At 46.1% G+C, this 24,239-nt stretch overlaps 1 protein-coding gene and 1 pseudogene across 3 annotated transcripts; both read left to right on the forward strand.

Moving 5' to 3' along the window:
* The first annotated feature begins 5,917 nt into the window (after nucleotides 1-5,917).
* LOC118026230 lies at nucleotides 5,918-10,880 on the forward strand (annotated as a pseudogene).
* Nucleotides 10,881-15,485: 4,605 nt separating this feature from the next.
* CDK20 (cyclin dependent kinase 20) lies at nucleotides 15,486-22,709 on the forward strand. Of its 3 annotated transcripts, none has more exons than XM_035029220.1 (8): nucleotides 15,486-15,803; nucleotides 16,247-16,360; nucleotides 18,412-18,600; nucleotides 18,839-18,960; nucleotides 19,141-19,203; nucleotides 20,022-20,145; nucleotides 20,490-20,645; nucleotides 21,733-22,709. In XM_035029220.1, exons 1-8 carry the CDS (start codon nucleotides 15,564-15,566, stop codon nucleotides 21,928-21,930), a joined length of 1,206 nt encoding a protein of 401 aa, XP_034885111.1. In that variant the 5' UTR covers nucleotides 15,486-15,563; the 3' UTR covers nucleotides 21,931-22,709. The 3 variants fall into 3 exon arrangements, with proteins under 3 accessions (XP_034885111.1, XP_034885112.1, XP_034885113.1); XM_035029221.1 differs by having other exon boundaries at nucleotides 20,538-20,645; XM_035029222.1 differs by lacking the exon at nucleotides 19,141-19,203.
* The last annotated feature ends 1,530 nt before the right edge of the window (nucleotides 22,710-24,239 follow it).

The following is a 24,239-nucleotide window of genomic DNA, read 5'->3' on the forward strand; positions in this document are numbered from 1 at the left end:
GATAAATTCCTACAAAGATGTAACCTACCAAAACTGAAGCAGGGAGAAATAGAAAATTTGAACAGACTGATTATCAGCAATGAAATTCAATCAGTAATCAAAGAACTCCCAGCAAACAAAAGTCAAGGACCAGATGACTTCACAGGCAAATTCTACCAAACATTTAAAGAAGAGTTAATCCCCATTCTTCTCAAGCTATTCCAAAAAATAGAAGAGGAAGGAAAACTTCCAAATTCATTCTATGAGGCCAGCATTACCCTGATACCAAAACCAGATAAAGGCACTACAAAAAAAAAAAACAGGACTATGGGCCAATATCTCTGATGCAAAAATCCTCAATGAGATATTAGCAAACTGAATCCAATAATACATTTAAAAACCATTCACCATGATCAAGTGAGATTTATTCCTGGGCTGTAAGGATAGTTCAATATTCACAAACAAACCAATGTGATACATCACATCAATAAGAGAAAGGATAAGAGCCATATGATCATTTCAATAGATGCAGAAAAAGAATTTGACAAAGTACAACATCTGTTTATGATAAAAACCCTTAACAAAGTAGGCTTAGAGAGAACATACCTCAACTTAATAAAAAGCCATATATGAAAAATCCACAGCTAACATCCTCAATGGGAAAAAACTGAGAACTTTACCTCTATGTCAGGAACAAGACAGGGATGTCTATTCTCACCACTTTTATTCAACACAGTACTGGAAATCATAGCCACAGCAATCAAACAAGAAAAAAATAAAAGATATCCAAATTGGCAAGGAAGAAGTAAAACTTGCACTATTTGCAGATAACGTGATATTATATATAGAACCCTAAAGACTCCACAAAAAACCTATCAGAACTGAAAAATGAATCCATTAAAGTGGCAGGCTACAAAAATCAATATACAGAAATCTGTTGCATTTCTATACACCAATAATGAAGTAGAAAGAGAAATTAAGAAAACAATCCCAATTACAATTGCACCCAAAATAATAACATACCTAGGAATAAACTTAACCAAAGAGGTGAAAGACCTGTACTCTGAAAACTATAAAAACACTGATGAAGGAAATTGAAGATGACACAAATGGAAAGACATTCCATGCTCATGGATGGGGAGAACAAATATTGTTAAAATGTCCATAGTACCCAAAACAATCTACAGATTCAATGCAATCCCTGTCAAAATATCAAAGCATTTTTCACAGCATGAGAACAAACCATCCCAAAATTTGTATGGAACCACAAAAAAACCCCGAATAGCCAAGTAATCTTGAAAAAGAGGAACAAAACTGGGGGTATAACCATTCCACATTTCAAGATATATTACAAAGGTATAGTAACCAAACAGTATGGTACTAGCACAAAAATAGACACATAGATCAATGGAACAGAATAGAGAGCCCAGATATAAACTTGTGATTATATAGCCAATTAATTTACAACAAAGGAGGCAAAAATATGCAATGGAAAGAAACAGTCTCTTCAACAAATTGTGTTGGGAAAACTGGACAGCCACATGCAAAAGAAATAAATTGGACCACTTTCTTACACCATACACAAAGATAAATTCAAAATAATGCAGTGACAAAAATAAATAATTAAATAAATAAATAAGTTCAAAATGGATTAAAGACCTAAATGTTAGACAGGAAACCATAAAAATCCTAGAGGAGAACACAGGCAGTAATGTCTCTGACATTCGCCATAGTAACATTTTTCCTAGATGTTTCTCCCGAGGCAAGGAAAATAAAAACAAAAATGAACTATTGGGACGACATCAAGATAACAAGCTTCTGCATGGGGAAGGAAACAATCAACAAACCTAAAAGACAGCCTACTGAATAGGAGAAGATATTCGCAAATGACATATCTGATAAAGGGTTAGTATCCAAAATATATAAAGAACTTATAAAACTCAACACCCAAAACCCAAATAATCCAATTTAAAAATGGGTGGAAGACATAAACAGACATTTCTCCAAAGAAGACTACAGATGGCCAACAGACACATGAAAAGATGCTCAACATCCCTCATCAGGGAAATGCAAATCTTGAGGCAGGACAGCCAGAAGGTGTGTAGTGACAGAGGGACCACAGGCCATGGCCACACTTGCCTTTGCAAGGAGCCATGCCTTCCCCAGTGAGGATGGGCGTGGAGTCCTGGTACTGCTCATAAACACAGTAGTCACAGAAGGGGAGCCTCCTTGTCCTAAGGGCATGCCTGCCACCCTTATCTGGTAGTCCATACGTGGGCAGGATTGACACTCTACCATTAACTAATGCAATGGACCTTGCAAACTTGCAAAAATCTTAGCCAATTCACTTCATGGCCAGCAGCTGGGTCCCATCTTAGAAGTATAACACCTCAGGAGGACTTAACTCCCATGGGGTGTTCATGGGTGGAAGACATGTCCATAGCACCTCCATCAGCAACAACAAGCAAAGTTCCAAGAGTCCAAGGGGACTCTGCCTGCCTTCCTCTGAGCTTGCAATTTGGGAAGAGAAGAGTGGGAGCACACTGCATAGGCAGCACACACTGCAGAGTAAGTACTCTGCACAGGCAGTAAGTACTCAGCACAGGCAATATTCTATAGCCCACAGCAGTAACTGAATGCCAGCAGATGGTGGGCCCCTTTCAGATTATCCCCTGGGAGAAGCATTAGCAGCTAAAAGGCATTTCCTGAGGTCAGTTGCAAGCAACTCAACCCATCCTGTTTAGGAAGATAATTGTGACTTTGTTAAATTAGCATTTGTTAAGTAAAGCCCAGGATGCCATATGGTGAGTATGGTTTACAACAACAACAACAAGCACCACAAGGTAATTGAAATAGAGATGCTTATTATTCACAGGTCCTCTGGGAAAGTACACGTCTCCAGGGGTCACATGCGGAGGTCAAGGCAGGATGCTGGCAGAAAGGCAGGGCCTGGGGCTCATGCCTTTATTAGGGTCCTTGGGTGCAGTGCTTTGGGTTCCACCACTAAGGCCAGACTGGTCACTTCGAAAACCATGGGGTTTTGGTAACCTCTTGGGGTCTTATCTAAGGGATGCACACAGGGAGGGTCCTGAGGAGTGGGGGTTGATGGGGGAACACTTGCTCAGAAGGGCTACTGAGGAGTCATATCCAGAGCCTATGTCTGCTTGTGACTCGGAGGGCCACCTAGGGTATGTGCTCCAGGGAGGGGTCAGGGTCAGTTCAAGGCCCCTAGGCTGCCTGGTCACACACAGAATGGGTGCCAAGGCAGCAACACCACGGAGCAGCTGAGCGAAACTCTTGACATAGTATCATGGTAAGCATGTCATCAAGGTCCATCCATGTTGTAGCATGAGTCAAAATTTCCTTATTTTTAAGGCTGAATTGTATTCCATTGGATTTATATACTACCACATATACCAATATGTATTTTGTTTATCCATTCACCATCCATGGACACTTGGGCTGCTTCCACCTCCTGGCTCTCATGAATAAGGCCACTATGAACATGTGTGTGCACATAATCTGTTTGAGCTCCCGCTTTCAATTCTTTTTGGGTGTATACCAAGAAATGGGATTATTACTGGATCACATAGTAATTCTGTTTAATTTTTTGAGAAACCATCACCCCATGTCTTCCTGGCCCTGTGGGGTTTTGTTCAGGTTCTAATCTCCCCTCTGGTAACTATTAGTTTGTTCTCTATAGTTAGAAGTCTGTTTTTTTGTTTGTCCTTTCCCCTTAATTTGTTTTGTTTCTTAAATTCCACATGTGAGTGAAATCATATGGTATTTGTCTTTCTCTGACATATTTCACTTGTGATTATACCCTCTAGATCCATCTATGTTGTTGCAACTGGCAAGATTCCATTCTTTTTTATGGATGAGTAATAGTCTATTGTGTGTGTGCATGTGTGTCTATTGATTGATTTGCAAATATTGAACCACCTTTGCCTCCCAGGAATAAAGCCCTCTTGATCTTGGTGAATGATTTTTTAAATATATTGTTGAATTCTGTTTGCTAATATTTTGTTGAGGACTTTTGCATCTATGTTCATCAGAGGTATTGGCCTGTATTCTGGGCATTTTTTAGTGCTGTCTGGATCTGGTTATAGTATCAGGGTAATACTGGCATCATAGAATGAATTTGGAAGCCTTCCCTCCTCTTCTATGTTTGGAAATAATTTGAGAAGAATGGGGATTAACTCTTCTTTAAATGTTTGGTAGAATTTGCCTGTGAAGCCATCTGGTCCTGGACTTTTGTATATTGGAAGTTTTTAAATTCCTGATTCAATTTCATTGCTGGCAATCAGTCTGTTCAAACTTTCTATTTCTTCCTGCTTCAGTTTTGATAGGTTATATCTTTGTAGGAATTTATCCATTTCTTCTAGGTTGTCCAATTTGTTGGCATATAGTTTTTCATAATATTCTCGTACAGTTGTTTGTATTACTGTGGTGTTGGTTATTATTTCTCCTTTTTCATTTCTGACTTTGAGTTCTCTCTTACTCTTTTTTTTTTTTTAATGAATCTGGCTAAAGGTTTACCAATTTGGTTCATTTTTTTCAATGAGCCAACTCATTGGTTCATATATATATATATATATATATATATATATATATATATATATATATATATACATATACATATACATATATTTAGTTTTTATATCTTTATGTCTGCTCTAATCTTTATCATTTCCTTCCTTCTGCTGGTTTTGGGTTTTGTTTGTTCTGTTTCTAGCTCCTTTAGATGTAAGGTAGGTTGTTTATTTGAGATTTTTCTTGCTTCTTGGGGTAGCCCTGTATTGCTATAAAATTCCCTCTTAGAACAGGTTGTGCTGTATCCCAAAGATTTTGGGCCATTGTGTTTTCATCTTCATTTCTGGGGGTGGGGAGGGGAGGAGTATTGTATACCAACAAATTAGATAACCCAGATGAAATGGACAAATTCGTGAGAACACATGGACTCTTAAAACTGACTCAATAAGAAACAGAAATTTTGAACAGACCTATGGCAAGTAATTAATAATCATAAAGCTTTCCACAAAGACAACCCAGGAACAGATAGTTTCACTGGTTCATTCTACCAAATGTTTAAAGAAGTAACATTAATCCTTACAAACTCTTTCAAAAGATAGAAGAGGGGGGAACACTTTCCAGCATGTTCTATGAGGCCAATAGTACTCTGATACCAAAACTAAATAAAGATATCACAAGAAAACTACAAACCAATATCCTTTATGAATATGGATTTTTAAAAATTACCTGAAAAATTCTAGCATAATGAAGCTAGTACCAGAAGAATGAGAAGACAGGTCACATACTAGGAGAAAATATTTGCAAAAGACATATCTGATAAAGGACTGTTATCCAAAATGGGCAAATGATTAGAATAAATAATTCAACAAATAAGATATATAAATGGTCAATAAGCATGTGAAAAGATGCTCCATGTCATATGTCATTAAGAACTGCAAATTAAAGCAACAATAAGATACCACTACACATCAATTAGAATGGTAAAATTCGAAAACACTGACAACATCAAATGCTGGTGATGATATAGAGCAAGGAAAAAAAAGCTCATTTATTGCTCATGAGGAGGCAAAAATGGTGGAGCCACTTTGGAAAAAAGTTTGGAAGTTTCTTACAAAACTAAATATATTCTTACCATTCAATTCAGCAAGTGTGCTCCTGTTTTGGTATCTACCCAAAGGAGTGGAAAGCTATGTCTACACAACTACCTGTAGATGGATGTTTATAGCAGCTTTATTCCATAATTGCCAGAACTTGGAAGCAACCAAGATATCCTTCAGTAGGTGATTGGATAAATAAGCCTTAGTACATCCAAACAATGGAATATTACTAAGTGCTAAAAAGAAATGAGCTAGTCCACTTTTGTGCTACATGTCCTGGGCATCTGAGGTGTTGGTGGGCAGGCATCATGGATTAGGTAATGCAGTTCGTTGAGCCAAGTCAGCAGTTTGTGAAGGACTCATTTTGGCTGGCTAAAAGATGCACTAAACCTGATAGAAAAGAATTCCAGAAGATTGCCATGGCAACAGCAATAGGATTTGCTATAATGGGATTCACTGGCCTGTTTTGTGAAATTGATCCATATCACTAGTAATAACATCATTGTTGGTGACTGAATACCTTTTAATTTTTTTAAGGTTTATTTATTCATTTTTGAGGGGGAGAGAGAGAGAGAGCAAGCGCAGGGAGGGACAGAGGGAGAGAGAGAGAGAAATTCAAGCTGACTCCTCACTGAGCTCAGAGCCCAATGTGGGGCTTGATCTCAAGATCCTGAGATCAGGGTCTAAGCCAAAACCAAGAGTTGTTCGCTCAACCAACTGTGCCACCCAGGAACCCCTGAATACTTTTTTAAAAGAGTTTTTCATCTTGGGGATTGGCGAACAAGTGAGGATTTGAGCTCATGGAGTAAAAATTTTCCTGTATTTTTTGCGTTTTTCTTTCATTTTTTCCCCAAAGATGTTTTGTATATTAAAACAATTTCAAAATAAAAAAATAAAAATAAATGAGCTATCAAACCATGAAAAGACATAAAGGAACCTTAAATGCATAATACTAAGTGAAAGAAGCCAATCTAAAAAGGCTACATACTGTGCAATTCCAACTCCATGGCATCCTGGAAAAGCCCAAACTATGGAGACAGTAAAAAGTTTGGTGGCTGCCAGGGGTTAGTGGAAAGGGTATGAATAGGATAAGCACGGGGGATTTCTAGGGCAATGAAACTATTCTATATAATAGTGTAATGGTGGGTACATGTTATTATGCATTTGTCAAAATCCATAGAATGTACAACACCAAAAGTAGTTGTTAGTGTAGACTATGGGCTTTGAATAATAATGAAGTATTAGTGTTGGTTCATTGATTCTAATAAATGTACCACTCTGGAGCAGGATGTTGATGGTGAAGGAAGCTGTGTGTTTGTAAGGACAGGGAATATATGGGAACTTTGTATTTTCTCCTCAATTTCATTGTCAATATAAAACTGCTCTAAAAAATAAAGGATGCTTTTCTAAAAAGGGATTATACATATGACTAAGTGAGATTTATCCAAGGAATGCAAAGTGGGTTCAAAATAAGAAAATCAAGCAATGTAATATACCATATTAATAAAGAATATTGAGCTTAGCATGTGGAATTTTTTTCTGTGTCTATTTACCACATGCTAACCTCAATAGACACAGAAAGAAAAAAAAAAAAAACACACCACATTTGACAAATCCAAAACCCTTACAGGATAAAAATATCCAACAAAATAAGAATAGAAGGGAACTTCTTCAACCTGATAAAGGCATCTATGGAAATCCCACAATTAATATCATGCTTAATGGTAGAAGACTGAAAGTTTTCTCTCTAATATCAGGAACAGGACAACCATGTCTGATTTCTCCATTTCTACTTAGCATTTTACTGGAGGTTCTAGCCAGGGCAATTAGAAAATAAGAAGAAATAAAAGGCATCTAGATTAAAAGACAGATGTAAAACTCTCTCCATTTATGGAGGACATGATTTTGTATACAGAAAACACCAAGGGATCACATGAAAATGGTAAAAGCTAATAAAAGAGTTCAGCAATGTTACACTGACAACTACAAAACATCATTGAAGGAATTAAAGAAGATTTAAATAAGTAGAAAGGCATCCTATCTTCATGGATTAGAAGACTTAATATCTTTAAGTTGGCAAAACTCCACAAATTATGTACAGATACACTACTATCCCTACAAAATCTAGTTCACATTTTTATAGAAATTAATAAGCTGATCCTAAAATTCATATAAAAATGCAAGGGACCCAGAATAGCCAAAACAATCCTGAAAAATAAGGACAAAATTAAAAGATTCACATTCCTGATTTCAAAATTTATTGCAAAGTTGCAGTAATCAAGACTGGGTGATACTGGCATAAGGATAGAAAAACTAGTGGAATGGAATTGATAGTCAAGAAAAAAACCCTATATATTATGATCAACTGATTTTTGACAAAGGTTCCAAGACAATGCAAAAAGAAAGAAATAGTCCTTTCAACAGATACTGCTAAGACAGCTGTATATCCACATTCAAAATAATGAAGTTGGACCTCTGTCTCAAACCACATCAAAAGATGAACTTGAAATGGGTCAAAGACCTAAATGTAAGAGCTAACTCTATGAAACACTTAGAAGAAAATGTAAGTCTTTGTGGTCTTGGATTAGTCAACGGTTTCTTAAATATGATGCCTATAGCAAAAGCATCATGTCTTTTTTTCATTTATGCTTGAAATTTGAAATGAAATTTGTGCTTCAAAGAACACTATCAAGAAAGTGAAAAAAATGAAATTTGTGCTTCAAAGAATATTATCAAGAAAGTTAAAAGGATAACTCCCAGAATAGGAGAAAATATTTGCAAATCATATATTTGATAAGAATGTAGCATCCAGAACACATAAAGAACTCTTTCAAGTCAACAATATAAAGACAAATATCCCAATAGATAATGGGGAAAGGACTTGAACAGACATTTCTCCAGAGAAAATATACAAATGGCCTGTAAGCATATAAATATATGCTCAACAGTATTAGTTATTAGGGAAATACAAATCAAACCACTTTATGCTTACTAGGGTGACTGAAATAAAAAAGATGGTCAACTTGTTGGCAAGGATGTGGGAAATAAGAACTCTCATACACCTCTGGTGGGAATGTAAACAGGTGCAGCCACTTTGGACAGCCACGTGGCAGCGACTCAAAGAGTTAAACATAGTTACCATATGGCCAGGCAATTCTACCCCTACATGTATACCCAAGAGAACCGAAAACATAATTTCACACAAAAACTTGTACACAAATGTTCATAGCAGCACTATTTAACAGAGCCAAAAAGCGGAGCCAACCTAAATGTCCATCACCTAAGGAATGGATAAACAAAATGAGATATGCCCATATGATGGATATGATTTATTCATAAAAAAGGAATGAGATACTGATACATGTTACAACATGGATGAACCTTGAAAACATGCTAAGTGAAGGAAGTCAGACACAAAATGTCACATATCATATGATTATAAGAAATGTCCAGACTAGGCAAATTCATAGAGCTAGAAAGTGGATTAGTGGTTGTCCAGGGTTGGGAGAAGAGGGGAAGGGGGAATGACTGCTAATGGGGAGGGGGTCTTTTTGGAGGGTGATGAAAATATATTCTGGTTTAGATAGTGGTGATGGTTGCAATCTTGTGAATATTTAAAAATCTTGTGAATATATCAAACATCACCTAAGAGTACAATTTAATGGGGGGAATTTTATGGTATGTGAATTATATTTCAATTTAGAAAACAAAACAAAACAAAAAATTTGGCCATACTTTTTAGCTCTATCCCTGGACTCTCTATTCTTTTCCATCGATTTATGTATGTCTTTGCCTGCCATTACCACACTGTCTTGATTACTGTGGCTATATACAACTCCTTACAATTGAGAAGGGTGGTTCCTCCCTCCAACTTTATTCTTCCTTTTCAACACTTTTGAAAAAAGCTATTCTGGGGCACCTGCTGGCTCAGTCAGAAGGGCATGTGACTCTTGATCTCTGGGTTGTGAGCTCAAGCCCCACACGGGTGTAGATATTGCTTAAAAAGAAATAAATAAACTTTAAAAATAGCTATTCTAGTTTCTTTGCCTTCCCGTATAAACCTTATAATCAGCTTGTCTACATCTACACACTCTTGGGGGTACTTGGTTGATAGTTTTGCTTAGTTCTTCTATGTCTGCTGATTTTCTGTCTGGTGGTTCTATCAATTACTGTGATAGAAAAGTGTAAAAGTCCCCAACTATAATTGAAGATATGTCTATTTCTCTTTTCAGTTCTGTCAATTTTATTGCTTGGTGCATACACATTTTAGATTATATCTCAATGAATTGACACTTTTTAATCATTATAATGTTTCTCTTTGACACTGGTAGCTTTCTTTGTTCTGAAGTTGACTTTGCCTTATTTTAATATAACCACTCTGGCTGTCTTGGATTAGTGTTTTTATATATATATCTATTTTTTAAAGGAAACTTGAAAATTTTAGAATAGTTTTATTTTATTTTATTTTTAAAAGATTTTGTTTATTTGACAGAGAGAGACACAGCGAGAGAGGGAACACAAGCAGGGAGAGTGGGAGGGGGAGAAGCAGGCTTCCCACGGACCGGGGAGCCCGATGTGGGGCTCGATCCCAGGACCCTGGGATCATGACCTGAGCTGAAGGCAGACGCTTAACGACTGAGCCACCCAGGCGCCCCAGAATAGTTTTAGATTTACCAAAAAACTGCAAAGATAATACATAGTTTGCATATGCCTAAAGCCCAGTTTCTCCTATTAACATTTTATATTAATATGGTACATCTATCACAATTAATAAACAATATTGATACACTGTTATTGCTAAAGTCCATATTTTATTCAGATTTCCTTAGTTTTAACTTAATGTGTTTTTTCTCTTCCAGGTTTCCATACAAGATACCAAGTCACTTTTAGTTGTTACTTATCCTTAGGCTCTTCTCAGCTGTGACAGTTTCTCAGACTTTCCTTGCTTTTGATGACCTTGATCGTTTCGAGGAGTATTAGTCAAGTATTTTTGTAGATTGCCCCCTAGTTGGGATTTTCCTGATGTTTTTCTCCTGGTTACATGGAAGTTATGGGTTTGCGGGGGTTGGTGGGCGGAGACCACAGAGGTAAAGTTCTGTTCTCTCCACCTATCAGTGATACGTACCATCAGCACAACTTATCACTAGTGATGTTGACCTTGATCTCCTGGCTGAGAGTGTCTCCTGTCAGGTGTCTCCCCTGCATAGTCCTTTTACTCCCTTTCCATACTGTCCTCTTTGCCAGGAAGACAAAATGTACCACCCGCACTAAGGAGTGGGGAGTCATGCCATACCTCCGAGATCAGAGTATCTACCTAAATTATTTTCTCCTGCATAAGGTTCTTTCCATTATCCTCCATCTGTTTATTTATTCAATCATTTATTTATATTACTATGGACCCATGGACATTTACTTTATACTTGGGGCTATAATCCAATATCACATTATTTAATTCGTTGGTCGAACAGTTACAGCGGTGGCCTTTGGGAGCTCTTTTGGTTGGCTCCTGTGAACTACTTTTTTTTTTTAAGCATTTTTTCCTTTTCATTTTCAATATTGTCCATGACTACTTTGAGAACCACTTCAAGCAATGCTATAATTTTTGCTTTCAAATATCAATTTTTAAAACCCAAGTGGAGAAGAAGAATCTATCATATTCACCAAATATTAACCCATTCTACTCTTCTTTTTCACTCCCAACATTCCCTGCTTTCTTCTGTTATCATTTCCCTTCTGTCTCAAGGACTTCCTTTAGCAATTCCTCTAGGTGAGGTCTGCTAACCACAAAAATCTCTTTTCCTTCCTTTGAGAACATCTTCATTTCCCTTTCATTTCTGATTGATTTTCTCACTGGATATGGAATTCACCTGAAAAACATGGTGCCACTTCTCTGGCCTCCATGGCTTCTGGTGAGAAATCACAGCCACTGGGGACATTGTACTCTGAGTGGGCAATGTATCGTCTCTCTATGGATGCTTTCAAGTGTTCTTTTTCCTTTAGTGTCCAGAAATTTGATTATGATGCTTCTGGGCATGGATCTTTTTGAGTTTATTCTGTTTGGGGTTCACTCAGCTTCTAAAATCTGTACATTATCTTTCCCCCCAAATTTGTGAAGCTTTCTGTCATTATTTATTCTAATGTTTTTTCAGCCCTGTGCTCTTTCTCCTCTCCTAAATGTTAGAAGCACTATTATTGTCCTACAGGTCCCTCATACTCAATTCATTTCTTTTTTTTTTTTTAAGATTTTATTTATTTGAGAGAGAAAGAGAGCATGAGAGAGAGAGCATGAGTGGGGAGGCAGAGGGAGAGACAGGAGCGGACTTCCCACTGAGCAGGGAGCCCAATGTGGGGCTCGATCCCAGGACCCTGGGACCATGACCTGAGCCGAAGGTAGATGTGTAACCGACTGAGCCACACAAGCGCCCCACTCCATTCATTTCTTTTTAGATTTTTAATTTAAAAAATTTCATTGTGGAGAAAAAACAAATATACAATTTGCCATCTGAATAATTTATTTTGTTTTTTGAACCATTTTTAATTGTAAAGTTCAGTAGTATTAAGTATATTTATATTGCTGGGCAACCAATATCCAGAACTTTTCATTTGGCAAAACTGAAATGCTATACCCGTTAAACAATAACTCCTTATTTCCCTCACCCACTCCCTTCCTGCCCCTAGCACTGACCAGTCTACTTTCTATTTCTATGAATTCCACTATGAATATAAGTGGAATCCTACAGTATTTGTCTTTTTGTGACTGGCTTATTTCACTTAGCATAATGTCCTCAAGGTCCATCCATGCTGTAACATGTTTCAGAATTTCCTTCCTTTTTAAGGATAAATAATATTCTGTTGTACATATATACCACATTTTAAAATCTATTCATCTGTTGATGGACACCTGGGTTGCTTCGTCCTCTTGGCTGTTGTAAATAATGCTGATATAAAAATAGGTGTACAAATATCTCTTTAAGATCCCACTTTCAATTCTTTTGGATATATACCCAACAGTAGATTTGCTAGATCATATGGAAATTCTATTTTTAATTTTTTTTTAAAGATTTTATTTATTTATTTGACAGAGAGAGAGGCAGCGAGAGAGGGAACACAAGCAAGGGGAGTGTGAGAGGGAGAAGCAGGCTTCCCGCTGAGCAGGGAGCCCGATGCGGGGCTCGATCCCAGGACCCTGGGATCATGACCTGAGCCGAAGGCAGACGCTTAACGACTGAGCCACCCAGGTGCCCCTCTATTTTTAATTTTTGAGGAACCACCATGCTGCTTTCCACAGTGGCTACACCATTTTACATTCTTTTGTGTCTAGCTTCTTCCCTCAACATTGTGTTTATGATTCATCCATGTTGTTGCCAGTGGTGATGCTTTCTTCATTCTCATTACTGTGTAGTACTCCATTGGGGAAATATTTCACAGTTTATTTATCCATTCTACTGTAGACCATTTGGGTTGTTTCAGGTTAGGCTATTAACGAGTGCTGCTATGAACCTGTATGTCCTTTGGGAATATACATATATGCACTTCTGCCAGGTTAAATTCCTAGGGATGGACTTACTAGATTATATATATATGTGTGTGTGTGTGTGTATCTATCTATCATCTATCTATAAATATGTAAAATCTCCACATGAGTTTGAAAAGATAGTATCAAATAGTGTTCAAAGTGGTTGTCTGAACTTGCTGTCACATCAGCAGTGTATGAGAATTCTGGCTGCTCTACATCTTTGCCAGCATTTGGCATTGTCTGTCTTTTTCATTTAAATGATTCTGGGTGGTTACAGTAAAATTGAGTTTTTTAAATATTTTATTTATTTATTTTTGAGAGAGAGCATGAGTGGAGGGAAGGAGAGGGACAAGCAGACTCCTTGTTGAGCATGGAGTCTGATGCTGGGCTCAATCCCACGGCCTTGAGATCATGACCTGAGCTGAAACTAAGAGTTGGATGTTCAACCGACTGAGCCACCCAGGCACCCCAGTAAAAGTATGGTTTTAATTTGAAATTTCCTGATGACCAGTGAAGTTAGCACAGACCTTGTCAAACATTTATTGGTTATTTGGGTATTGCCTTTTGTGAAGTGCCTACTCCAGGTTTTGCCCATTTTTCTGGTAAGGTTGTCTGCTTCTTAATTATTTTATAAGAGTTCTTTATAAGTTCTAGATAGGAGCCTTAGTCATATATATGTATTTTGGTATCTTCTCCCTTTCTGTGGCTTTCCTTTTCACTCTCTAGTGGTGTCTTTTGAAGGACAGATGTTCTTACTATATTGATAAAGTCCAATTTCTCATTTTAGTGCTTTCAGTTTCCCTTCAGTGCTTTCCATAATCTCTTTAAGAAAAATCTTACCTAACCCAAAGTCATTAAGATTCTCTGTTTTCTTCTAAAACTTCATTGTTTACCTTCCATATTTAGTTTTGCACTCCATCTGGAATCAGTTTTTGTGTATGGTGTGAGGTTTGGGTCAATACACATTTTTTTCTTCATATGACCTTTCAAATGACCCAGTACTATTTTTTGAAGACCATCCTTTTCCCATGCCACATCCTTTTCCTCACCATTTGTAATAGCTATAAAATATTCCATTCTAAGGCGCTCCCATAACTTGTCTACCCATTCTTCCATGGGATATTTGGGTTATTTTCTGGCCTCTGCTATCATCAAACAGGGTGAACATCTTTGTATGGACATCAAGGCATTCTTCTGCAATTTTTTAAAGGTGGAACTTCTGAGCTAGAAAATATTTACCTTTTTGAAAAATTAATAAATGATATGGTTCAAAGCTCAAAGAATACAAAGGCCTGGTGAAGAGTTTACTTCCTACCCTGTCCCCAGTCCTTCCAGTCCCTCACCAGGTAACTGCAATTATGAAATCTTGAGTATCTTTGCAGATATATTGTAATGGATGAACAGACATTAGATTTTTTTCTTTTCTTTACACAGCTGGGGGCACACTGTATGCTCTGTTCTGCATCTTGCCTTTTTAACTAAACAATGTATCTTAGAAGTCTTCTTATTACTGCACATAAAAAAGCATCAGGCCACATATTCCACTGGATGGGTGTACCACCATTTAGGCAGTCTTCTACTGATGGACATCTGTGGTGTTTTCGATTTTTTGCTGTTCACACAATGCTGCAACGAGTAACTTTGCACAGGTCATCTCACATGTGTGCAGTGTATTTGTTGGGGTATTTCTAGAAGTGGACTTGCTGAGTCCAGGGATATGCATCTGTAACTTGTCAGCATGACAAGTTACACTCCCACCAGCAATGTATAACAGCTCCTGTTTTCCCAGAGCCTGGCTAATGGACTTAGATGTGGGATCGTTAGTCATTTCATAGGCGGAAAACTGTAGATTATTTTGCATTTATCTTGTGTGTAAGATTGAGCATCTTTCCAGGGGTTTAAGAGCAACTTGTGTTCTTTGTCAACATCCTTTGATGGTATGCAGTTCTTCAGAATCACTCATGCAAATTCCTCCAAACGTTACCTCAAGAGAAGCCTTAGACATGCACTTCTGGTCAGAGTTTTTTAAAAGATGTCTGTGTGTGTTGCCAACCGACCTTCCAGAAGGGAGGCCCCACTGACGCTGCCTCCACAACCTGGCCCTGGACCCAGAGTGTCCTTGAAGCTGGCACGACCAGATACAGGTGGGGAGCGGGGCCTGCCGGGACCGAGCTGCGCTCGCCTCTCCAAGGAGGCCCCGCCCAGACGCGCAGCCCCGCCCCCCGCCTGCGAGGCCCGCCTATCGCGGCCCCGCCCCTCCCCGCCCCTCCCCGCCCGCCTGGCCGCGAAGCTCTACCCCAGGGAGCGCGGCCACGCCCCCCGCTGCGTGCCCCGGCGGCGCCGGTCACGTGACGTCTGGGGCGCGGGGAGGGGGCACCGGGCGCCATTGCTCCGCCGCCCCGGCGCTGGCGCCCTCCGCGCACGATGGCTTCCCCCGGATGGCCTGCGCTGCGGCCTGGCCGCGGGGAACCGGCGAAGGCGTAGACGAGGCCCGGAGGCGTCCGCAGCTGCTGCCGGGCTCTCGGCCGGGCGCGGAGAGGCAGCGCGTTGCTAGGCAGCCGCGTCGGGCCAGCGGGGCGGGGCGGGCCTGCGGCGGCGCGGGCATGGACCAGTACTGCATCCTGGGCCGCATCGGGGAGGGCGCGCACGGTGTCGTCTTTAAGGCCAAGCACGTGGAGGTGAGCCGGCACGCGGGGCGCCAGGCCTGCCTTCGCTTCCAGCCGTTGGGGTCGAGAGAAAGACCCCCTGACCCCCGTTTTCCGTGCCCACTCTGCACCGCCGCGCCCGCCTCCCGGCCCCGCCTCGTGGTGTGCGCCCACCACTTTGGCGCCCTTCCGTGCGGGTCGTCCAGGTTGCGGTCGGATGCCCACCCGCCCGCGATGCCACCGCGGTCGTCCCGCGAGCGCCCCAGGGAGCGTGGCGTTAGAGTCTGGAGCTGTTCGCGCCCCTCTGCAACAGTGGGTCCCAGGCTGGACCTGATTTCCCTCCAGATCGGGGTGGGGGCGCTTCCCACCCCCAAGAGGACCTCGGGCCTCTGCGTCCCCCCCATGGCGCCTGTCCCGTCGGCGCACCCCGTTCCCCAGCCCTGGACGGGTGGCAGTGTCTTAGTTCTGTCCCGCAGACTGGAGAGATCGTGGCGCTCAAGAAGGTGGCTCTGCGGCGGCTGGAGGATGGCATCCCCAACCAGGCCCTGCGGGAGATCAAGGCCCTGCAGGAGATCGAGGACAATCAGCACGTGAGCGGGGGTGGGCTCGGAGGGCCCCTTTCCGCAGCCTCCCTGTGCTCCTCGGCACCCCTCCCTTGCTCCCTGTCTTGTCCACCTCGTCCCCCACTTTCGTCATTCTGCACTCACTCCCTCTTATTCACCCGCTTGTTTCTTCCTGTTCTCATAATTCATTCATTTATTCACTGACTTCTTTTCATAAAACATTTGGTGATTTGTAATGATAATGATAACTGCCTCCATTGAGCTTCTGTTCTGTTCCCCAGGCTAGGTTAACTGTTGGGTTCGTTTTCATTCTGAGTTCTCCATTGCTCTGCAAGGGCGATTTCAGGATCGCCCCTTCTCAGGCCAGGCGGGGAGGCTCATCCACCAGCTGTGGGCACACAGCTGGTCCGTGGATGCTTTGGCTGGGGTCTGATTGAGGAGTCCAGATGTTCTAACTTGGGGTCCACCCGTAGGTCCTACCCTGGGCTGGGCATGGGCCCCGATTGGGCTTCTGATAACTTAAGTGCAGTAGGGGAGATGCACAGAGACAGCAGGGCCCACGTGGCCCTGTTCTGCTGTGATGGGGCTGGAGGCGCTGTGGGGACACGGGGAGGGACACATTCACCCTCAGCCTCAGAGCTCTTCGCTGTGCTTTCTCTCATCCCTGGGGAGTGACAGTCCTGTCGTGTCCTGCTTGTTTGTTATCCTCTGGAGATGTCCGTGATATATTGGATATATGACAAAAAAGCATGTTGTAAAACTGCTTATAAAACACATCTAAAAATATGTCATCCTAGTTTTGTATGCAAATGCGTGTGTATATATATATAATATGTGTTAGTACATGCCATATTTGTTGTAGTCTGATAGAATGTGCTCTAAGGTTGATTGTACTTGATAGGATTTTTCTTTTGTTGATTTTTTTCTTTATAATTCTGTGCTTTATCTGAATGTATGTGTGTGATCTGTGAAATGATTTTGTGTTGCCTTCAAAGTCTGAAAACCAGCAGTAAGGCTATTCGAATTTTTTTGAGGACAGTCCGGGGGCATGCAGACAGCCCACGTGTGGGAGAGGTGGAGGGCCTGTAAGAAGGCTGGGGACAGGGGCCTCAACCCGAGTCAGCAGCCCGGAAGTTTCTACCGTAAAACCCTCCAGAGTTGAGCCCCGGCCACCTTCACCTCTGACCGGAGCCAGTGCAGCTGCTTCCTCACGGTGCTCCTCCCCCCACCGTCAGCCAGTGTAGATGGAATCCACTTCACGGTGCTCCTCCCCCCACCGTCAGCCAGTATAGATGGAATCCACTGCTCTGCTTGAAAAGCCCACTGGTTTTTCTTCATGCAGAGAACTCCAGCTCCTCTCTTCATTCATTTCACACACCTTCTGAAGGGTCTCCTGTGACACCGTCCAGGTCACAGCACAGAACCGAGCAAAGGTCCCTTCCCTAGAGGATCCTACATGCCGGTGACCAGCCTTCTTCCTGTTCCCACCGCAGGCCTTTGTGCTTGTCAGCCCTCTGCCCTCTGCCCTCAGCTCCTTCCCACATCCCTGCGTTACTGACCCCACCTGTTTTATTCTCTCCGTCCTCCTCAGAACCTGGACACAGCCGGGGGGCTTGCTTGCTCATGTGTCAGGTGTGTGTGTTCCTGTCCTGTGAGCTCCTTAAGGTCGTCAGGACCTGCCAGGCCTTGCTCCTGCTCATTGCTGTGCCGCCCAGTCCCTGTGACCTGTGGGCCCTCAGGAAGCATATGTGATGTGTCTCCTGATACTGGGATTTCATGGCCCCAGAGGAGACCTGTGCCCTGTGTGTGTGTGTGTGTGTGTGTGTGTATGAGAGTGAGAGAGAGACCCCTCCCAGGTGATTTTCCAGTTCCTGGGCTGGGTGGATGGCCAGACACTGCCCTAGGTGACCTTCCTTAGACCTCCTTTTCCCTGAGTGTGAAGGCAGTGTTAGATGGGGACCTGCACGTAGAGAACTCAACTCCCTTCCTGCCTCGTCCTCTGTCAGGGCAAGGGTTAGGGGTCCCAGAGAGGCTCTGAGCACTGTGGGTCCAGGGCTGACAGGAGGCCTGCCCTGCAGGTGGTGCAGCTGAAGGCTGTGTTCCCGCACGGTGCAGGCTTTGTGCTGGCCTTCGAGTTCATGCTGTCAGATCTGGCCGAGGTGGTGCGCCACGCCCAGAGGCCGCTGGTCCAGGCACAGGTCAAGAGCTACCTGCAGATGCTGCTCAAGGGTGTCGCATTCTGCCACGCCAACAACATCGTGCATCGGGTCAGTCTCGGCATGGGCTGCGGCGGGACCTGTGGGGCCAGCCCTTGAAGAAGGTGTGGTCAGAGGGGGTCAGAGGGGGTCAGAGGGGACAGGACCTACGGTGTGGCCACACCACAGAGTAAGTGGCCCAGAGAGCGTGGGGGCCTGGGCTGACCCATGTACTTAGCCTGCCAAGCTCTCCTGTCCCTAGGTCCTCTGGGGGATCTGGAGGAACTGATGCTTCCTTTGGTGTGCTCAGGACCTGAAACCGGCCAACCTGCTCATCAGTGCCTCAGGCCAGCTCAAGATAGCGGACTTTGGCCTGGCCCGGGTCTTTTCCCCAGATGGCAGCCGCCTCTACACTCACCAGGTGGCCACCAGGTAGGGAAGGCCAGTTCCCAGGCAGGGCTTGGCAATGGACAGGCCCCAACCTTCTCACTGGGGATGAGATGCTTCTGGACCTTCAGTTCAGACATAGCTTGTGGGGCTGGGGTGACCTATCCGGGCAGCCTTCTGGCAGACCAGTGGCCTGGTTGTGACTGCCCGCCCTCCTCCTCACAGGTGGTACCGAGCCCCTGAGCTCCTGTACGGTGCCCGCCAATATGACCAGGGCGTTGACCTGTGGTGAGGCCCCTGTGGGCTGGGCGTGGGGGAATGTGGGTTATGGAGTCACCTTTTTCTCCTGGGCTTTGGGGTTGCTCAGCCATTTGGGGGGGTGTCTTCCTGCTGTGAACTATAGGTTGCCTTGGGGGTGTCTTCCCTGGTTGGGGTATCTCTGAGGAGTTTGGGGTCAGTTTTCCTCTCTATGACATTTTTGAGCTGGGTGGGGATTAGGTAATCAGAGTGGGAAGCTTCTGGGCTGGAGTGGGGGAGGTGGTCTGAGGCTCAAGGCGTATGGGTCATCTACATTAGTGGACAGGGGGTTGCGTATATCCCAGGAGGTGGGCTATCTAGAGGCCTGGGTCCCTGAGTGTGAAGGCTCTGAGCCTTTATTTGGGGTAGGATGGTTTGTTTGTACATGCCTAAGAGCTTGAGATGTAGGGGCTGTTTTGGAAGTCTGCCCCAGAAGGTGAGGAGTGTGAGGTGGTGGTTGTGTGTCCCAGAAATTGAGGCTCTGAGAAGTCTCAGAACTATTGAGGATGTTGCTTTGTTTTCTAGGGTTGAGGCCAGTGAGCTCTTTGGTAGGGGAATATGTTCTATGTTCTAGGCTTGTGGTCTTTATTTACAAATCTGTATTCCTAGATATGAAGCATCTGTGCTCTTTTGTGGTTCCTTGGCCCCAGTATGGGGTGTGGGTCTATGTGGGAAGATCTGTGTCCTTAGTGTGAGGTGATGGAGCTGGGAGTAGGCGGATCTGTGTCCTGTGTGAGGTGACGGAGCTGGCGGGCGGAGATCTGTGTCCTGGTGTGAGATCTCTGAATTCTTTGCGTCTGTATCCACAGGGCTGTGGGCTGCATCCTGGGGGAGTTGCTGAACGGATCCCCTCTCTTTCCTGGGGAGAACGATATTGAACAGCTTTGCTGTGTGCTTCGAGTCTTGGGCACCCCCAGTCCTCAAGTCTGGCCGGTGTGCAGGGCTTCCCATTGGGGGTTGGGGGCAGGTATCCTCCCTCCCCCCCCGTAGCCAGGACCACCCTTTCCTGCACCTCTTCCCTGTGGCCCCACACCTGCTTGCCCTCCGGCCACTGTCCTGGCCTCCCTCGGGGGCTTCTCCCTTTCTACCCTGCTGGGTGCCCGAGGCCAGGTCCTGTCCCTTCCCTCCCAGCACACTTGCACTTGTCACCAAGCTGGGTGTGGCGCAGGCGCCCAAGTCGGCGAGGGGCTGTGGGATTTCAGGAGTGATGGCGGGAGCTGCGGGTGAGAGTGAGCGGGTGGGTCGTAGCGAGCAAGGACTGATGACAGTGGTTCTAGGAGGTCACGGAGCTGCCCGACTACAGCAAGATTTCCTTCACGGAGCAGGCGCCCGTGCCTCTGGTGGAGGTGCTGCCTGACGCGTCTCCTCAAGCTTTGGACCTGCTGGGGCAGTTCCTCCTCTACCCTCCACGCCAGCGCATCTCAGCCTCCCAGGTAGGTACAGCGACCCGCTTTCCCCGGCCCTCCTCGCTTGGGCCCCGCAGCCCCGAGGTTGAGGCCCCTCGGGATCTGCGGGGGGCTGGAACCAGAGCCTGACGGGTCACGGGCAGGTCAGGCGGCCCACGGCCAGCTTGCAGAAGAGCACATCTGGGTTGTCGGTGACCGGCTCCTCCATCCCTTCAACAGATAGCGACTCTGCGTCGGCACATGCCCAGTATCACCCTGGGCCCTGGGGGTGGGGGGATTGGGACTGACTTTGGGGAAGTGCAGGTTTAAGCACGGGAGAAATGAGGAGCAGAGGGCTGGCATGGGGGACCCGGGAGGGTGGGTTGTGTGGCCGGGAAGGAGGGGGAGGACCCTGGGCTGCTGGCCAGTAGTGCCAGGGCCTCTGTCTCGGGTGTACCTGTGTCCCCAGCCTCACGGCCGCTGTCCCCTCCCCACTCTCAGCACTGGCATGCCCCCTGGGGAGTTCTCACATCATCGGCGCCTCTGAAGTGGGCTGAGGTCATCTGACTGCTTCCCGCAGTCTGAGCCCCTGCACACTACCCCCCCGCCCCGCACCCCGCCACCGCCTGCTTCTGCCCATTCAGTGTGTCCTCCACCTGGCAGGCTGGCTCATACCCCCCGCAGGGCTCTCCTGTGACCCCCCCTCAGAGCAGAAGCCCAGGTCCTAGGGGCCCATGAGTGTCACATAGTTGGGGCCATCACCTCTGGGGCCCTGTCAGCTCCTGCCCCTTAGCTCATTCTCCCCTGGGCTCCAGGTGCACTCTGTCCTTGGGCCTAGCCCCTGCACCTCTCAGCTCTCTGCTCGAGCACCGCTCTGCAGGCCTGCAGTCTCTCCAGCATCTCTCACCCCCTTGTTGTCTCTGCACCCTGTATCTTCTTTATCTTGGGCACCCGCACCCCTGACTTGTGGAAGACTTCATGAGGGCAGGTTCTTTGATCAGATGGTGAGCACTCAGAGGTGCTGTAGGAGTGAGCCTCAGGAGGGCAGTGTTCAGATCCCCCCTCAGAGGGAAGTGAGCTGAGGTGGGGACTGGGAGGTGACTGATTTCCTTCTGCTGTCCCTTGCTGCCCCCAGGCCCTCCTGCACCAGTACTTCTTCACGGCTCCCCTGCCTGCCCACCCCTCGGAGCTGCCGATTCCCCAGCGCCCAGGGGGACCTGCCCCCAAGGCCCACCCAGGGCCCCCCCACGTCCATGACTTCCATGTGGACCGGCCTCTCGAAGAGTCGCTGTTGAACCCGGAGCTGATTCGGCCCTTCATCCCAGAGGGCTGAGACGCTGGGCTAGCCCTGCTGTCCTGCTCCCCAGAGCCCCCCAGGCTTCTTGTTCTTCTGCTTAGCCTGACTGAACCTCCCATGGCCTCTACCCAGCCATACTTGTCCCCCACTCCATGCCTGGTCCTGCTCCCAGCCAGGTGATGAGGACGTCCAGCTCCAGCAGAGGAGACCTGCAGCTTGCACTGTCGGCTTCCCATCTGTGTGTTGCTGACTTACCCATCAGAGGGAGAGAGTGGGCTTCGGGGTTGGGCCTGCCATGGTCCTGGTTCTCCAGGCCCTGCCTTCCTGGTCAGGGATGGTCCTGGTAGAGCCATCTAGGGGAGTGCAGAGTGTAAGATGTCCTCACACTGAAACACAAGTGGGAGGGCAGGTTTGTTTTGGTTTGGTTTTCAGAGGCATTAAAAGCTAGTTCAGTTTCGAGATTTCTATGAAAAGCCCGGGTAGTCCTGCCTGGTGTCTGCCTCTCTTCCATTCCTGTTGGGGGAAGTGGCATTGATTCCTGGCTTCTGCTTCTCTCTGGTCACCAGGGAAGTGGACCCAGGCATGGCTACTCTGGTCCTGGGGGCTTCAGACAGTGAGGTGGCGGAAGTCAAGCCCAGGGCTGGCTCAGGTTGGGGACCTATCAGGTTTAAGTCGGTTTACCAACATCTCTACCCTCAGGATAAGGGTGAGCCAGGACCAGATGTGTCACCTCCTTACTCAGATAAAGAGCAAGTGAGGAGACAGGCATTCCTGGAACTCATGTCTTAATTTAGTAAATCCAAATACAAGCAAAATCAGCCCTTGTTTGTTGTTTAATAAGATTTGATAAGCCGTTTCTATAGCATGTATGGAAATAAAAGGGTTAAGAGAAGGCAGCAGAAGAGAAAAAGGGAAGGACTCACTCTGTTAGACCTAAGACTTACCATAGGGCTCAATAATTGGGACGGTGCAGCCTTGGTTCTGGAAGAATTAAAAACAGCAGAGAAACTTAGCAATCTTTTGTTCTTCATGGGGATAAACTTCTGTGAGCACTGAGGACAGGTCATTGCCCTCCAAGCTCCTGGGCCCATGCAAAACAAGGCAGACTCATTTGTTGCTTTCAGGGAGAGGTCTGATGCTTGAGGATGTGTGCCTGTCCCCAGCTACATCTTCTGTCAACTCTAAGCTGCAGTCTGGCTACCTTCTGGGAGCTCTGAGCTCCGAATAAATTCGAGCTGTACCCACAGTTCTACTATTGACCTTGAATGCCAAGGTCAGAGTGAGGCCGGGTGTCACGGCCAGGGTGAAGTTCACTGTGAGGGTTACGGTGCCAGGGTCCGGTGAAGGTAGGGGCTTCGGGTAGGGCAGATGGCAGACGAGAGCCGGGTTGAGGGTTAGAAGCAGGGCGAGGTTGGAGGGGAGGGGTCGGGGCAAGGTACGGGTGAGTGTCCGGACTAGGGGCGGCCCGACCCCGGCAAAGGAGAGGACCTTGTTGAGGCCAGGTTGAGAGCGGGTAAGGGGTGGGGCTGGAGTGCAAGACAGGGCACGTTTACTGGCAAGAGGGAGGGCAACGGCCAGGGCTGGGGAGGTGCCCGCCTCAAGGTCCCTGTCGTGAGGGTCAGGGCGAGGGCCGGGGGGGCGGTCAGGGGCAAGTGGAAGGTTGGGGAGAAGCGGGGCGGACTGGCTACTGCGTAAGGCGGAGAGGGGGCTGAACAGGATTGACTGAGAACGGCACGAGCCTTCCGGGCTGGGCGTAGTCTGCGGGGCGGAAGCGCCGTGAGATGGGCGGGGCTTGGCTGAGTGGAGCGGAAGTGCGGCGGGGCGGGCGGGGCTTGGCCTGCGGGCTGAAGAGCCTTGAGACGGGAGGGGTTCGGCCTACGGGGCGGAAGTGAGGTAGGCTGGGCAGGGTTTGGTTGAGTGGAGCGGAAGCGCGGCAGGGTGGGCGGGGCTCGGCTTGCGGGGCGGAAGCGCTGTGGGACGGGCGGGATTTGTCTTTCGGGGCGGAAGCGTGGCGGGGTGGGCGGGGTTTAGCTGAGGAACGGAAGCGCGGTGGGGTGGGCAGGGTTTGGCCTGCGGGGCGGAAGCGCGGTGGGATGGGCGGGGCTTGGCCTGCGGGGCGGAAGCGCGGTGGGATGGGCGGGGTTTGGCCTGCGGGGCGGAAGCGCGGTGGGATGGGCGGGGCTCGGCTTGCGGGGCGGAAGCGCTGTGGGACGGGTGGGATTTGTCTTTCGGGGCGGAAGCGTGGCGGAGTGGGCGGGGTTTAGCTGAGGAACGGAAGCGCGGTGGGGTAGGCAGGGTTTGGCCTGCCGGGCGGAAGCGCGGTGGGATGGGCGGGGCTTGGCCTG

This window comes from Mirounga leonina, unplaced genomic scaffold (genome assembly GCF_011800145.1).
Source record: "Mirounga leonina isolate KUSES-001 unplaced genomic scaffold, KU_Mleo_1.0 Mir_224, whole genome shotgun sequence".
Lineage (NCBI taxonomy): Eukaryota > Metazoa > Chordata > Mammalia > Carnivora > Phocidae > Mirounga > Mirounga leonina.

What these genes read in the sequence shown, in the direction of transcription:
- CDK20 (XM_035029220.1), top strand. Translation starts at nt 15,564, where the DNA reads ATGGCCTGCGCTGCGGCCTGGCCGCGGGGAACCGGCGAAGGCGTAGAC. An exon ending in CCAACAACATCGTGCATCGG is followed by an intron (nt 18,601 to 18,838) that starts GTCAGTCTCGGC and finishes TGGTGTGCTCAG; the next exon opens with GACCTGAAACCGGCCAACCT. An exon ending in CCAGTCCTCAAGTCTGGCCG is followed by an intron (nt 20,146 to 20,489) that starts GTGTGCAGGGCT and finishes CAGTGGTTCTAG; the next exon opens with GAGGTCACGGAGCTGCCCGA.